The 15,635-nt window shown below is 38.3% G+C and overlaps 1 protein-coding gene across 1 annotated transcript in view; it reads left to right on the top strand.

Annotated features, from left to right (window-relative positions):
• The window catches only part of LOC126271995 (pre-mRNA-splicing factor syf1 homolog), a 118,667-nt gene that overhangs the window by 61,718 nt on the left and 41,314 nt on the right, over positions 1-15,635 (top strand). Inside the window, exons 9-12 of the mRNA XM_049974478.1 lie at positions 3,812-3,963; positions 9,598-9,818; positions 12,236-12,398; positions 14,878-14,991. Of these exons, the coding sequence (XP_049830435.1) occupies positions 3,812-3,963; positions 9,598-9,818; positions 12,236-12,398; positions 14,878-14,991 (650 nt within the window). The remainder of the gene's footprint in view (positions 1-3,811; positions 3,964-9,597; positions 9,819-12,235; positions 12,399-14,877; positions 14,992-15,635) is intronic.

Here is a 15,635-nt window from a genome sequence, read left to right as displayed (position 1 = left end):
AACACAGTCATACAAAATTATACACTGAGTCCCTATCACAGTCATTCAGCACTGTCACTTCAAGTGTGCGTAGTAAGTCTGCAATTACAAGGAGTGAGTCCAAACGTTTTGCGAGACTACAGCCTGACTTCGTACTACTGTCTGTGGCAGGGAGTGCGATTTTAACTAGTCTGTACATGCAGGAGTACTCCGGCGACTGGTGAGCCCGCAGTGGCATGGCATGTCTTGATTAGCTTGATTGCTATTTTGCTTATGTATGCTGGCTGACATAGCTGGGGTTACTGCAGAAGCGGTGTAGGGGTGGTCATGCCTGTGCTGTTAAGTGGCAGTGGTGCTACCGCATGTGGGCCATGAGATGAATGCCGGCTGATTTCTGGCTGCGAAATGCTGTATGCCATGGTGCAGTCATTGATGATACTGCAGAAACAATGGCAGAATATTTCAGTACGAGCAACAAATTTTGCAGCTCATTTGAAAGCCTGTGGACTGTTTTGATGAATCAGAGAGTTGGCACAGGATTGTTCACAGTGCATATTACTTAGCACAAAGTGAAAATTTCAACCCAAATTTTTTGAATCAGCAATCTTCTCTGTGCAATACTGATAGAGACTTTTTTGACGGGGATCAGTCTAACAGCCTTGCATTAAATGAGTTTTGTAGCTGTAGACTGGCAATGGCAAGGAAATCGTTTCTGAAGAAGAGAAATTTGTTAACATCGAATATAGATTTATGTATCAGGAAATCGTTTCTGAAAGTATTTGTTTGGAGTGTAGCCATGTATGGAAGTGAAACATGGACGATAACTAGTTTGGACAAGAAGAGAATAGAAGCTTTCGAAATGTGGTGCTACAGAAGAATACTGAAGATAAGGTGGATAGATCACGTAACTAATGAGGAGGTATTGAATAGGATTGGGGAGAAGAGAAGTTTGTGGCACAACTTGACTAGAAGAAGGGATCGGTTGGTAGGACATGTTTTGAGGCATCAAGGGATCACAAATTTAGCATTGGAGGGCAGCGTGGAGGGTAAAAATCGTAGAGGGAGACCGAGAGATGAGTACACTAAGCAGATTCAGAAGGATGTAGGTTGCAGTAGGTACTGGGAGATGAAGCAGCTTGCACAGGATAGAGTAGCATGGAGAGCTGCATCAAACCAGTCTCAGGACTGAAGACAACAACAACAACAACAACAACAACAACAGCTGTAATACTCTGAAAACACCTCACAAATCTGAGTAAATGCTAATTTTCCAGTAAATGGCTCAGACAGGGAACTGACAAAGAGGAAAAAAGCAAATGCTGATCGACAGGATCATGTGCCTTTAATGATGGAAAGTGATATTTTGCTCACTATAAATAAGTATTTCATTCATCCATGCCTTCAGTAAACAATGAAAAAATTGGGTATGCCAGTGCTATCAAATGGTTCTGCAAAAGATCCAAATGCTGCAGCTGAAGCGTGATCTTGTGTACTACTACAGCTGTTGCTACTATTCCAGCACCTTTACAGCAAGCATCCATGTTACATGTTTATGGTTGATTGAAATCTCATTGCAAAAGTTGTAGTGCAAAACAGTCACTACTTATTTCCCTAGCAAGAACAGAAGTTAATTCAATGAAATGAGCAATCATATTGCAGTTATAAGTAGATCAGAGTATGAATACGAAATAAAAGTTGACCAAACCCAGGTACTGTTCTAGTTAGTGGCTGCTCATTGAATCTGTTGTGTACAGTCTGGCCTGAATTACTTCTTCAAGCTTTACTCAAATCATTGCTGAGCAGCTGTCGAGCTTCAGTGTTAACTTGCCGACCAGCATCACTGCCTGCAGACTGCACCAAGTCCTCTGGTCCAAGAGTTTGTCCATTCCTTGCCTTTTGTGGAACATGACAAACTCTCCTGCAGGACTATCTGCTCAATTTATATATCAACAGGCAGTATGAGAAATAAATAAATATAAAGGAAGAAGACAGATATTGGAGGACAGAAAATGAAAGGCACCTGCTGTGAAGGAATGGGATGGGTATTGCATTAAAAAATATATTCACATATCAGTTGTCATAAAACGAAAGTTTATTAGTAATGGAAACTGAAGAACATGTTGTAGAACAGCTTTCCATTTACAGAATTGTGAGTTGCTGCTTTTGGTTAGAAAAAGTCCAAATCTCATGTAAGCATTTGTAGTTTTACTTTAGACTGTGTTTTTAACTGAACTGGTTGACCCTAACAAATTAAATATGGCACAGTATTATTCTCACTGGAATGCAGGAAAGAATTTCAGATATAAGACTACATTTCTCTACATGATGGGTAAAATTTGCTAGCATTGGGAGAATACTATTCAAAGGTGCCCTCCGTTATAAGTTTTGTTCAATGTTGTCTGCACAGAACCCATAACAGCCTGCCACATTACTGTAATAACCCACCAGTTACTACACCTCCTACACACAGCGGATATAAGTCGGGACACTACAGCCAAAGTAGTGCACACTTGCATTCGAACAGCACACCTGTAACTAGAGTCCACACAAAATACTTTGGCTGGTAGATACTCAATCAGCAAATCAGCAGGGCACACATGGAGAGAGTGGATGTGGTGGGGGTTTTGAGCAAGGGCTGTAGGGCAAAATGCCGAGCACTTGGGGGAGGGGGGTTGCCATTCTAAAGTGAAGCTCAATTTTTTTGTCAATATTAAGTGGAACCCCTTCACACACACACTTTGCATGGGGACCATTCTGAAAGATCTGTCATCTCTGCTTTGGTTAGCACGTTAAAATAATTCTGCTGAAAATGCAGCAATTTATTTTTCCTTGGCTTGTTAACCATTTGTAACTTCCAGAGAAGCACTGTGAGTTTCAAATTTTGTGTAAAAACTACACATTTTATGTATTTGTTGCAAACTACATCACAAACCTTAATGTTGTTATTGTACTAGTGCAGTTCCATGCTACTGCAGGCTGGTATCACCACTACCACCATCACTACACCACCACCAATGTAGTAGTAAGATAAGCTGTTGTTGGTCCCTGGATTCCATGGTACAGCTATGTCTGAATTATATTAGAAGAGGTTGTTGTAATTTGTATGATTCTGAAGACCTATTAGCTATTTGTCTCTCTCTAGTCTTAAAACGAAATAATAATTAATAAGTTGTTGTCATAGTCTTCAGTCCAAAAACTAGTTTGAGAGTAGCTGTCCACATTTTCTATGCAGTCCAAACCTCTTCGTCTCTGTGTAAATACTGCAATATACATCCATTTGAACCTGATTACATATTGAAGCCTTTGTCACCTACAATTTTTACCCACCAACTTCCCTCCACTACTAAATTCATGATTCCTTGATGCCTCAGCTGATCCCTTCTTTCAGTGAAGTTATGCCATAAATATTTTCCATTCGATTCAGTACCTCTTCATTAACAATTCAATCTACCCACAGCTGTTTTTATTGGAAATGTTTGATAAACTTAGGTGGGATCGACAGTGACAAGTAGGAGTAGAATTGATGGAGAACAGTTGCTGATTTCAGATGATCCAGTAAATTGTTAAAGTTGTACAGATACAAAGGCAAGTTTTGGCAGTTATATGCCTAATATACTGTCTGAGCCTTTCCCAAAGCAAAATCTGCTTAATAGTTATTGGGTATAACATTAGTTGCCATTTTACTCCTGATAACTATTCAAGCAATTAAATACCTATTTGTAAACAATCTATTCACACTTGGTATATATTCAGTGCATAAAAGCAGTTATATTTTTTTAGTAAAATAAGTCATGGAACTGATGATTTAATAGTTGTACTTTGTATATTTCAGATGACATTGATCTCGATTTACGTCTCGCTCGCTTTGAACATCTTATGGAGCGGCGATTACTGCTTCTGAATTCAGTGTTACTCAGACAGAATCCACACAACGTTCATGAATGGCACAAGAGAGTGAAACTCTATGAGGGTAAACCACATGAGGTATATAATATTTATTCTTCTATACTTTGTTAGCAAGAGTAAATCTTAAAAAGCAAAGAATTCATGATTAATCTCCTCAAGTAGTTAATCTTCACTTTTGAAGACGTCACACTTACAGTCAGCATCAATCCTAAGTGTCCAATCAAAATTTAGAATTTGTTCATGACATACTAGTCTTATAATTTCCCAAGATGTAAGCCAAGCTTAACATACTCTTTGAAGCAAGAAAGAAGAGCCTCACTCTAGAAATATAATGTGAATGTTATTTTTTTATTAAATGTACAGCAGTGTGTTCAGTAAATAAAGTAGAAAGAGGAATTTTCACTGCTGTGAACAACATGAAATACTCAGTATCACGACACTGCTTCTTTAAGTATTGCAGCCAGCAGCTTCTTCACTGTATTGGTCTTTTATTTCTCCTCACTCCAAACTGGGATCATGTAACAGCTTAAGTTCTTCTACTTTCCTTGTTGTTTTCTTTTTCCATCACTTCTTCATCTTCTCTCAATGTTGCTTTTATCTTTTTTCTGTCCAGTTCTCATTTTTTCCCTGCCTGAGTACCTTTTTAAATAAAGAGTCTAGTTCTGAAAGAGCTTATATCTGTTGGTTCTGATTCTTTGATGATGTTTCTTTCTAGTCTGTCCTTGTTTGTGTGGTTTAGGCAATCATTGACTTCTTTTTCCAGAAATACAAGATATTTGGTTGGTTAGTCTGCCCACTTTCATTTGGTAACGCTATCCAAAAAGTTTTAATCTTTACTTCGCTATTCCTTCTTATGTTTTATGTAATTTTTGGTAGATCCCTTCACTGCTGCTGTCAAACTATACAAACTTTGCCCCCTTTTTTAAAAAAAAAGATTTCGTGAGTGACTCATGTGGGCCTCCCTGGGTACGAATTTTCCACAATACTTTATTTTCCGAAGAAAAGCTTAGAGTTATTTAAGATTTCAGAAAACTGGTAGTTTGTCTACTACCTCTGCATGATCCGATAGTGGGCACAGACTAGCTTTACTTACTATATGTCCCAAATATAAGTACACTTTTCTAATCTCCATTTAAGATTGTGAGCCTGGAGCGTATCAAAAAAAGCATGTAAGACTAGATGTTGCTTCCTTGTGGCCCTCTTAATGATGTCATACAAGTACTTAATGCACTGGGAGATACCATGCAGAAGGTGTCTTAAATACCATTGCCAAATAGAGAGTGTACTTGCGACACGGAATTGCAATCAGTTGTATGGTATAGTCCAAAAGGCAAGTTCATCATAAAGATAGTATGCATGTTTACGTCCAAGGGTGACTGCAGGTATGCATTAGAAAGGTTAAATTTAGAAAAGTAGTGACTACCTGCCAAATTTGGCAGTAGTCCATCCTGGCGCAACAGAGGAATTGATTAATCTGTGATTGAGCATTGATAGTAACCTTAAATTTGCCACTTATCCTACTGACTCCAGATGGTTCATGAACAATAACGGTTGACATGGTTCTGCAGTGCCTGTGCCATGGAGGTGTGTTTTTGCAGTATCTGGTTTGTGAGGGTAGGGACTTGAAGATTATGGAAACATGAAGTTCATTGTGAAAGAATGGGTGAGATCTAGAGAATTTTTTTTATAGCTAGACCTTTGGTGGGGATTGTGTGGTTTAGGTGGCATTTAGGGCACAGGATGTGGACTGGGCTTTAGCCAGGAATGGCATTGGAAATGGGCAAATGAAGGCATTAGTTGTTGTGAGGATTAACAGAGAAAGGTGTGTAAAAGTGTGGACAAATACATACAAATATGTAAAAATATTCTCAAATATATACAAATACATAAAAATAAAATAGAAAGAAACTTCCACATGTCTGCTTGTGTCTGTGTATGTGCGGATGGATATGTGTGTGTGTGTGTGTGCGAGTGTACACCTATCCTTTTTTCCCCCTAAGGGAAGTCTTTCTGCTCCCGGGATTGGAATGACTCCTTACCCTCTCCCTTAAAACCCACATCCTTTTGTCTTTCCCTCTCCTTCCCTCTTTCCTGAAGAAGCAACTGTCGGTTGCGAAAGCTAGAAATTCTGTGTGTGTGTTTGTGTGTTTTATTTATTGTGTCTATCTACCGGCGCTTTCCCGCTTGGTAAGTCTTGGAATCTTAATATATTTTTCCCAAATACATAAAAATATATCTAAAAACAAAGATTCTGTAACTTACCAAACGAAAGTGTTGGTACGTTGATAGAAACAACAACAAACACAAACACACACACAAATTTCAAGCTTTCGCAACCCAAGGTTGCTTCATCAGGAAAGAGGGAAGGAGAGGGAAAGACGAAAGGATGTGGGTTTTAAGGGAGAGGGTAAGGAGTCATTCCAATCCCGGGAGTGGAAGACTTACCTTAGGGGGAAAAAAGGACAGGAGGTGGAGGGCCAATGACCTTTGGATTGGACTGAAACTTCTATGTGGCTGTCCTTTTTTCCCCCTAAGGTAAGTCTTTCCGCTCCCGGGATTGGAATGACTCCTTACCCTCTCCCTTAAAACCCACATCCTTTTTTCTTTCCCTCTCTTTCCCTCTTTCCTGATGAAGCAACCTTGGGTTGCGAAAGCTTGAAATTTGTGTGTGTATTTGTGTTTGTTATTGTTTCTATCAACGTACCAACTCTTTTGTTTGGTAAGTTACAGAATCTTTGTTTTTAGATATACTTTTCCCTCGTGGAATGTTTCCCTCTATTATATTCAAATACATAAAAATATGCACAACTATTAAAAATATGCACAAAACTCACAAATACGCAAAATGTGTAGAAAAATATGGGAAAAAAGGACGGAAACCTTCCTAGTAGCCCAAAACCTCAAATCCCTGATCTGGTTCAGGTTCGTTGATGATATTTTCATGATCTGGACTCAGGGCCAAGGCTCCCTACCCTCATTTCTTCTCAACCTTAACACTCTCTCCCAACCGCTTCACCTGGACCTCCTCAACCCAGTGTGGCTCTTTCCTAGATGTTGACCAACTCCTCTCTGATGGCTCCGTCCACACCTCTATTCATATTAAACCCAACAACAACCTACAGTACCTACAATTTGACAGTTGCCAACCCGTTCACACCAAAAAATCCCTCTCATACTGTCTGGCCACCTAGGGATGGCATATCTGCAGTGACAAGAATTCCCTTGCCAGTATGTAGAAGGTCTCACAAAGGCCGTACCATATCCACACACACCCCCAATCCTCCTACCAACCCCAAGGCTGAGCTACAGAGGTGTGCCCCCTTCATCACCCAATATCACCTCGGACTGGAACAACTGAAAGATATCCTTCATCAGGACTTTGATTACCCATCATGATACACTGAAATGAGTGATGTCCTATCCAAGATCCTACTAACCCCTTCTAAAGTGGTGTTCCATCAACCACCCAACTTCTGTAACATATTAGTCCATCCCTGGACTACTTCACAACATCCTAGTCCTATGGCACTTCCAGTACCAAACTGTTGCCACAGGGATTGTATCCCTGTTTAATACCCAGTTGCAGGATGTGTCAAATCCAATCACCTACCACTTCTTATTGCAGAACTGTCACAAGATTATCCTACTCAAGCAGAGGCCAGGACACCTGTAAAGCATTCATGTCATATACCCGATCTGCTGCAATCATTGCACAGCTTTTTGTGCTGGTATGACTACCAGCCAGCTGTTCAACAGGACGAATGGCCACCAACACCATGTGGCCAAGAGCAAAGTGGACCACCCTGTGGCACAACATGTAGCTTGATTTCAGTGGGTGCTTTACAACCCAGGCCATCTGAATCCTCCACCCCACCACCAGCTTTTCTGAACTGCGCAGATGGCAGCTATCCTTACAACACATTCTACACTCCTGTAAACATCCTGGCCCCAATCTACAGTAATCTCCTGCCCTCACACCCTCTACCCAACAGTTTAACACCCTCTTCTTTCCTATTACCTACTCCAAATACAATCCCTCATCCTCATTGTTGCCACTCTCTGCCAACACACCCACTGGTCTTTCCCTCTTCTTTACTCTTCTCCTTTTCTGCTTCCTGTCCTCCCTCCTCCCCTTTTCCATAACCTACTGACACTGTGCCTGGGTGCCTTGTCCTGCCACCATGTACTCCCTAAATGCTCCAGCAGGCAGCATTGATTTATCTCCCACTACCTGTACACTCACTGCTATCCCTCCTCCATCCCACTCCAGATTCCTGCTTCCATTTGACACAACACAGTTACAGTCTGACCAGAGACGTGGTGTGCTTTTTTCTGTGAATGTATGTGTGTGTGTGTGTGTGTGTGTGTGTGTGTGTGTGTGTGTGTGTGTGATTTTTCCTTTGCTAAGCAAGCCTTGGCTGAAATCAAATTTGTAACAGTCTCTCCATTGTGCCTGTCTGCATCAGAAAGCATCGTCTTTACCCTGAGTAATGGTCTATCCTTTTCATAATATTGTTGATATTCAAACCTGAACTTTCCATTGTGTGGGATATTTTTCGTTGAGATGTTATTTTCAAACTTCTTGTACTCAAGGTGAAAGCAAAGAAGCAGCTTCAGTGGTCCAAGGAGCTGTAACATAATCTGCCAACTAATGGGAACACTTAATTAGGTCTCATAAGTATATGTTTACACTTTTCCTTACTTCAGAACATGATTGGGTATTGAAAATACCTGGGAAAATATAAAATCCGGTCTGCCCTCTCCCAGTTGTGAAGCATGATTAAAGTTGTATATTGGTTTGGGCAGAGAATTGTGGGTTTCAGTGGGTTCCATACTATCATTGGAAGAAAAGATTTTTATTTTATGTCAAGGTATTTTAGTTGAGCAAGTTTATTTGGTGAGGCAAACATTGTCCACAGCAGTAAAACACATATTACAAGATGGCAATATCTTCTACAGTGAAAGTTATCGGAGATTGATTTACGGGATTTCCCTGATCTCCACAATAGCCAAATTCAAGTACATTAAATCATTGTGGGCTGCTTTTGAAAGTGGAAAAAAAACATGTTCCTCTCCTCCGAGATCTTCAAGGAACTGGGAGACCTTCTTTCTGAGGATTGGTATAATATTTATGTGTGGCAATTTTTTATGTCATTACTGTCATAATGAAATCTGTTTATACTGCTGTCTAGTTGTATAAAAATATTGGCTACTCAATTTGATTTATCTTAAAAGTGTGCATGCTTGAAGAATTTACAAGGAGACAGAGTGGCTGGCATGTGTTTAGCTTCAGAAATTGAAATTCCAGTACTGCAGTTAAACACATTTAAAAATGAAAAAAACTATTTCTAGCATTTGTAAGCGTTAGTTCCTTCCTCAGAGAAGAAAGAGGAATGAGATTTGGAAGGAGGAACATGTCACCTAGACCCTAGTGTGATTAGAGACCCACATGTAGTTTTTAATTATAGTATTCATTTTATTTTTCATTTAACTTATTGTCAATCCAAATTTACTCATTGGTCTTTTATTCTATCATGTCTGGATTGAAGTGGCACAGTGCTTACAATTTATGTACTTCATGGGAGAAATCCTTTAAAGCTTCATTGCATTTTTTAGAAGTGAGTTGTGCCTGCTGTCTTTATATGCTTTTGAGGAGGAACTCGGAAATAGGGCATATAATCACAGTTACTAATTAAATATCTTTTTTTTCAGATAATAAACACATACACAGAAGCAGTTCAAACGGTTGACCCCAAGCTTGCAGTAGGGAAATTGCATACACTTTGGGTGTCATTTGCTAAATTTTATGAAGAAAATGGCCAAATTGATGATGCAAGAGTTGTTTTTGAAAAAGCTACACACGTTCCATACAGTAAAGTTGATGACTTGGCATCAGTATGGTGTGAATGGGCAGAAATGGAAATCAGACACGAGTAAGATGAATTTTCTTTGATTGCAGAATCTGAATTAAATATGTGGTCATGTATGTAGAAATAATGAAAATATAGGCTTGCTGATCAAATGAAGGTCACCTTTGAGTTTTTACAATAGATCACTAGATAGTGCTATTGAGTTACAACATTACTATTGTTTTAAAATAGGTCACTTGTTATTGTTAAAACTTAGAGCTCAGAGATTGGCTGAGTAATTTGTGTCCAGTGAGCATTTAAAGAAATAGTATTTTGAAAAAAAAATGTCATTTTTATGTGAAGGTTTCTGTTGGACTATTATTTACATTTTTCATAAAGGCCTAACTCAGAAACAATGCCTCATGTTGCTGTGTTCAACAACTGTTAATTATTCATCTTGAGAAAAGACTGTTTACAATTGATTTGCAAAATTTTTATCATAGCCATGCTTCCTCCAGCAGTGAATTTGGCGAAACGTGGCCAAAATCAATTGTTGTTTCAAAAACATTGATGATGTGTAGGATAACCTATCCCATCAAAGGCAGAGCTACATGTGAAACCAGTCATCTACTCTGCTGCATTCTGTGTGGGCATGACAACCAACAAGCTATCTGTCCCTATGAATGGCCAGTGACAAACTGTGGCCAAGAAACAAGTGGACCAGTCTGCTGCTGAACACATTGTCAAACATGACATCCTTCATTTGAATGGCTTCACAGGCCGTGCCATATGAATCCTTGCCACCAACACCATCCAGCCCCTTCCCTGTTCCCATTCCAGCACTACACAGCCCGCATTCCACCATCACACCCAGTCTTTTTACTTCTCTTCATTTCTGCTACCCCCACCCCCCTCCCCACCTCCCTCCTGCCCTCCGTTTAACCTGCAGCACTTCTCTGTCCGCCATCCTTATCCTCCTATCCCTCCTCTTCCCTGTCCCAGCCTCCTCCTTACCCCCACCCAGTTGCCACTCCCATCATGCACTGGCACTGCTGCTTGCATTGTGGCCTCAGTTGCCAGAGACTGCAATCATGTGTGGGTGAGTTGCATTTGCACGTACGTGTGTGTGTGTGTGTGTGTGTGTGTGTGTGTGTGTGTGTGTGTGTGTGTGTGTGTGTGTGTGTCTGACATCTATTTTTGATGAAGGCCTTACTAGCCGAAAGATTTATTTGTGACAGTTTTTTTGTTGTGCCTATCTGTGACTCAGCATCTCCGCTACATGGTGAGTGGCAACTTTTCTTTTCATAATATTGTTACATTCCATCCTGGATTTTCCTTTATTCCTAAATAATATTCATTGTCACTGTTGTCAAGATTGAACTGAATGTTATGTTGTCATCATTGAATGTGCTATAATTGACCAAGGAAATGGCATGGTAAACAATTTGTGTTTTTCCTTTTCTTTGTATCTTACATTAGCTTCTCTACGTGGTCCTATTATCAGTTCAAAATGTTTTAACTTTTATTCTAACATGTTGAAGTAGTTTTGCCTGTTTATCATTTGCTGAAGCACGGAAAAATCAGAGTAGGGTTGACAGAGTAAAATTAAAATAGAAGGGAATAGAAGGGAATTTTTTTCCAAACTTTCTTTTGGATTTACTTCTTCTGCTGCATTACTTGAGCCTTTTCCTTCTTTGTTCTAAATTAACAGTTACAGAATTCTCCTTTTACTGCCTGTAGATAAATATTTTTTTTAAAAAATTCCTATGTGCTTCTTCCTCACCATAGATATCCAGTAGCTTGATATTTAACATTTTCCCTTGTTTTCCACCATTTTTATCGATAGCTGTGCCTTAGTCCTTGTTTTAGCTGTTGATAAAGAACTAATCGGCATAATCTATTTTTATCTTCCTATTTCTCTTGCTCTTCTGTCAAGTAATAGCCCAATGGCATTTGAGACTGGAAATAAGCAAACAAAAATAGCAAGATAAAAGGTAGCTAAAGCCCAGGCAAAAGGTTCAGTTTATAAGCAATGGGTTTATAATGGGAGCACTAGTCTGTACTTGGTTCACAGAGGCAATTTGTCTGTTGGTATCACAGGTATAAATGTCATGTGAATCTCTTTCTTGACTGTCTGGATAGGATATTGTTTGTTTGTAAAGGCTCTGGAAAGTGAGAAACTTTTTGTTGTAGAATAAATGACAACTGTCAGAATGGAGGTCAAAGGTGTTTAAGGAGCCATTTGGAAGGGTACAACTGGCATGAAAGTATGATAAGTAGCTTGTGGGGTTGAGAAGAACCAGGTGAAATAGATGTAGAAGTAGATGTTAGTTTGTGGAGTAAAGAGCCAATGAAACAAAATGTGAAGATGCCATCAGTAAATCTGGATTAAGTTAAACTGAATAGCTGGAATGGATTCCTCAAGGTGGCCTATAAACAGATTGCCAAATTCGTTGAAACACTCATACCAGAACTAAAATATTTCCAATTTTGTCTTTCAGAAATTTTGAGGAAGCACTGAAATTAATGCAGAAAGCAACTGTGATGCCTCCCAGGAAGGTTGCCTATCATGATGAATCAGAAGCTGTTCAAATGCGGTTGTATAAATCCCTGAAAGTGTGGTCCATGTATGCAGATTTGGAAGAGAGTTTTGGTACTTTCAAGGTAAATCTACAATCATCCTTTTTTTTTTTTGCATAGAAACAGTTGTTCAGAAGAATTATTTCATCATGGTTGTTGTTACAGTGAATTGTATGCAAAAGTTAAGTAATAACAATTAAATTTATTTCTTATGGCATGCATGCATATAGACATGTATTTATAGACAGCATCTCTTCTTGAGCCAGCAATGTAAAAGTTGAGACAAATAGAACAAATTTTTAGTATAGTCACTAATGAAAAGGTCACTTTTAAGTATAATGGGAAGTTGAGGATACAATAGTGCCAATATGAAAAGGATAGATTGCAACTCACCACATAAGCTTTTAGACAAATAAGACCTTAATCCAAAATAGAAACTCACACACATTCGTGTAAGTGCAACTTACACACACATGGTCACTGTCTCCGGGTGTCCAAACGTTGGTTTTGTGAATGTGTGTTTGATTTCTATTTCGGAAGAATGACTTTTCTGTCAGAAAGCTTAAATGTTTAGCAATTTTTTTTTCCATTATGCCTGTCTGTGACTCAGTGCTTTCTTTATGTCATAAGTCGAATCTGTCCTTTTCATGTTGTTATCACTTTTAACTATACTTTGATTAAAATAAATTAGTGATTGACATACCTGCAAGTCAAAGTCTATGGGTCAATCATCATCAAATTCTCGAAACACTACAGTACGGGCTGAGTAGGCTCTGCAGCTTGACTGGGGTAAGGAGGTAATGGAAGTGGAAGATAGGATTGGGGAGTGGTTGCTGATAGCTAGATAAAGATTTAAAAAATAGTAATAATAATAAAGGAAAAGCAGATGAAACGTGTGTAAATGAAAACCTTATTACAAAAACATGGAGAAACTGCACTGTGGACCAGAATAAACAGTACACAGATTCTCCTTATGCAGATGCATTGAGGACAGTATCTTTTACTGTTTAATGGTTCTTGACGAAATGCCGTCAGAAATGCCTTGACATAATACCTCCAGAAAACAGGACGTTATTGAATTGCTAAAGCAGAGAATATATTTCTGTACCAAATGACTTTAGAAAGACTGAATTGCTTAAGTCTCATGGCTCAGACTAAACCTCCATCACCTTAATGAGACGTAAACGGACAGGTTAAAAAACAAAAATGAGCTACAGTTTTGAGATAGCTGCTATATTACTGTCATTTTAATACCACAGAGCCTACAGTTCAGTAATATGTTGCAGAGAAGTGAAAAAAATCAATTTAGGATAAATGACCTAATTTGAAAGGAAGTCAAGCGTTGCCAGTAAATGAGCATAATTTTGTGAAGCAGTCATAATGAAAGCATTGAAAAATGAATGTGTAATCAAACATAATGTTGAGAAACTTATTATTTCAGGTAATTCTAAGAGAATCTGCAGTAGACGGTGAAAGTGAGTGCACAGTAGACAGTGTAAATTGATTCAAATTTGTATATAAGCAGCCTGTATTGATTTATGGAAGAATTTGTATTCAAATTGATATAAATATCTTGAAATGTTCAGTAATGTGAATCTAATGCCTCATATTTACTGTGAATAACTGAACAAAGTTGGTCTGAAAACAGACCTTTACTTTCTACCAGTTTTGATAAAAATAATAAGAATAAACATTATCATCATCAAGAAACATAAAATTGTCATAGCAGCCTATATGCTATAACTCTCACGGTGGTGTCAATAATAAAAATAAAATTGTAATAAGTAATTCTGCTTCACTGTCTTCAAGGATAAAATGCATTTATACAACTGACTTTGTCATTATTCCATCCTGAATTTTCCATTGTTTGATTTATACAACTGAGAAATTTTAGTACACTGCCTGTTGCAGTGTTGTCTGCTGCTGTGTGGAGTGCACTACATGTTTTGCTTTTGTTCATTCTGCACGCAGCTCTGTGTGTGTGTGGGGGGGGGGGGGGGAGGGGGGGGGTGTTTGACATACACATGTGCATAACTGCCAACCATGAAAGCATCTGACATGCTGTCCCCAACTCTGCCATCAGTTAGAAACAAAGTTATTTTAATTGCAGTATAATGTCAAATTTACTACTAACCATACACTGGCCAACAAGAGCAAAATATACACAAGGTGATCACTGAAATATGGCTGAATTGGTAAAATTAGCAATAGTACTGCATGGACATTACAGTGAATCATCACACTGTCATATAGTATCTGGCAATGGGAATAGCTATTAGTTGTTAATGGGAGTATTAGCTTGATAGTGAAATAAAATTATACTACTGGCTTGGAACCTGGCATAAGTAAAGTTTATTAAGATTGTTAAAATGGGGAATAGCAAAGTTAATAGACCTTTTTCACTTGAATAGTGTATTAAGATGGGCATGTGTCTTTGATTTTATATTATGCCAATGGAATTTCCTACATTGTTCTGTATTTTTAATTCTTTATTTTGCTAATTATCATGTATTAGGTAACTGCCAATATATCTAAGCTGAAATTGTCTTCATATATTTTTCAGTCTTGTAAAGCTGTTTATGACCGTATCATCGATTTAAAGATTGCAACTCCTCAGATAATAATAAATTATGGACTGTTCCTAGAAGAACACAAATATTTTGAGGAAGCTTTCAGGGTGAGTAGATTTCTGTTGGATGACAGAATTTTCACTTTAGTTGCATTAGAGTAACAAAATAAAAACTGTACATTCTAAAACAGTATCTTTTATGTGTGTATAACTTATACTCAGGAAGTAAAGTAAGACAACATAATATTTAGCAGTGAAGCAAGTCACAGGATTTTGTTGCAAAGTATTTAATGTAAAGAAAGAAACAGTTCTGGAAAGCATGGAGGTAAGAAATGTATGAAACACTGAAAGATGCAGAAGGATGACTGAAAGAATGCATGCACTAGATTATAATTAAGATTTCTCTTATGGATAAAATTCAGTAAGAGATTTTGAACAGTTGCAAAGGCTTGCTCCTATAACTGGCTCCCTCTACTTTCTTTTCCTATTTCCTGCGTTTACTGTCATTAATTAGCTTGATCTAATCCTGACACACAACTGCATTGGCAAACATGAGCTTTGTTTCATTATAATGCACTTGCTATTGCAGAATGAAAACTTCATTATTTTTTTCAAGCTGCAATCAACTTTACATTGATATGTCTCTCCTGTTTATGATCTCTGATCAATGAATAGATCTACATGTTAATGTGGTTAGTGAATCCGTACAGAAAATAATTGACAACTTAAGATAAAGTTTACTGTTCAGTTAC

This window comes from Schistocerca gregaria, chromosome 5, assembly GCF_023897955.1.
Source record: "Schistocerca gregaria isolate iqSchGreg1 chromosome 5, iqSchGreg1.2, whole genome shotgun sequence".
Lineage (NCBI taxonomy): Eukaryota > Metazoa > Arthropoda > Insecta > Orthoptera > Acrididae > Schistocerca > Schistocerca gregaria.
Note: the sequence above shows the minus strand (reverse complement) of the source record. Positions and strands in the feature narration are given on the sequence as shown.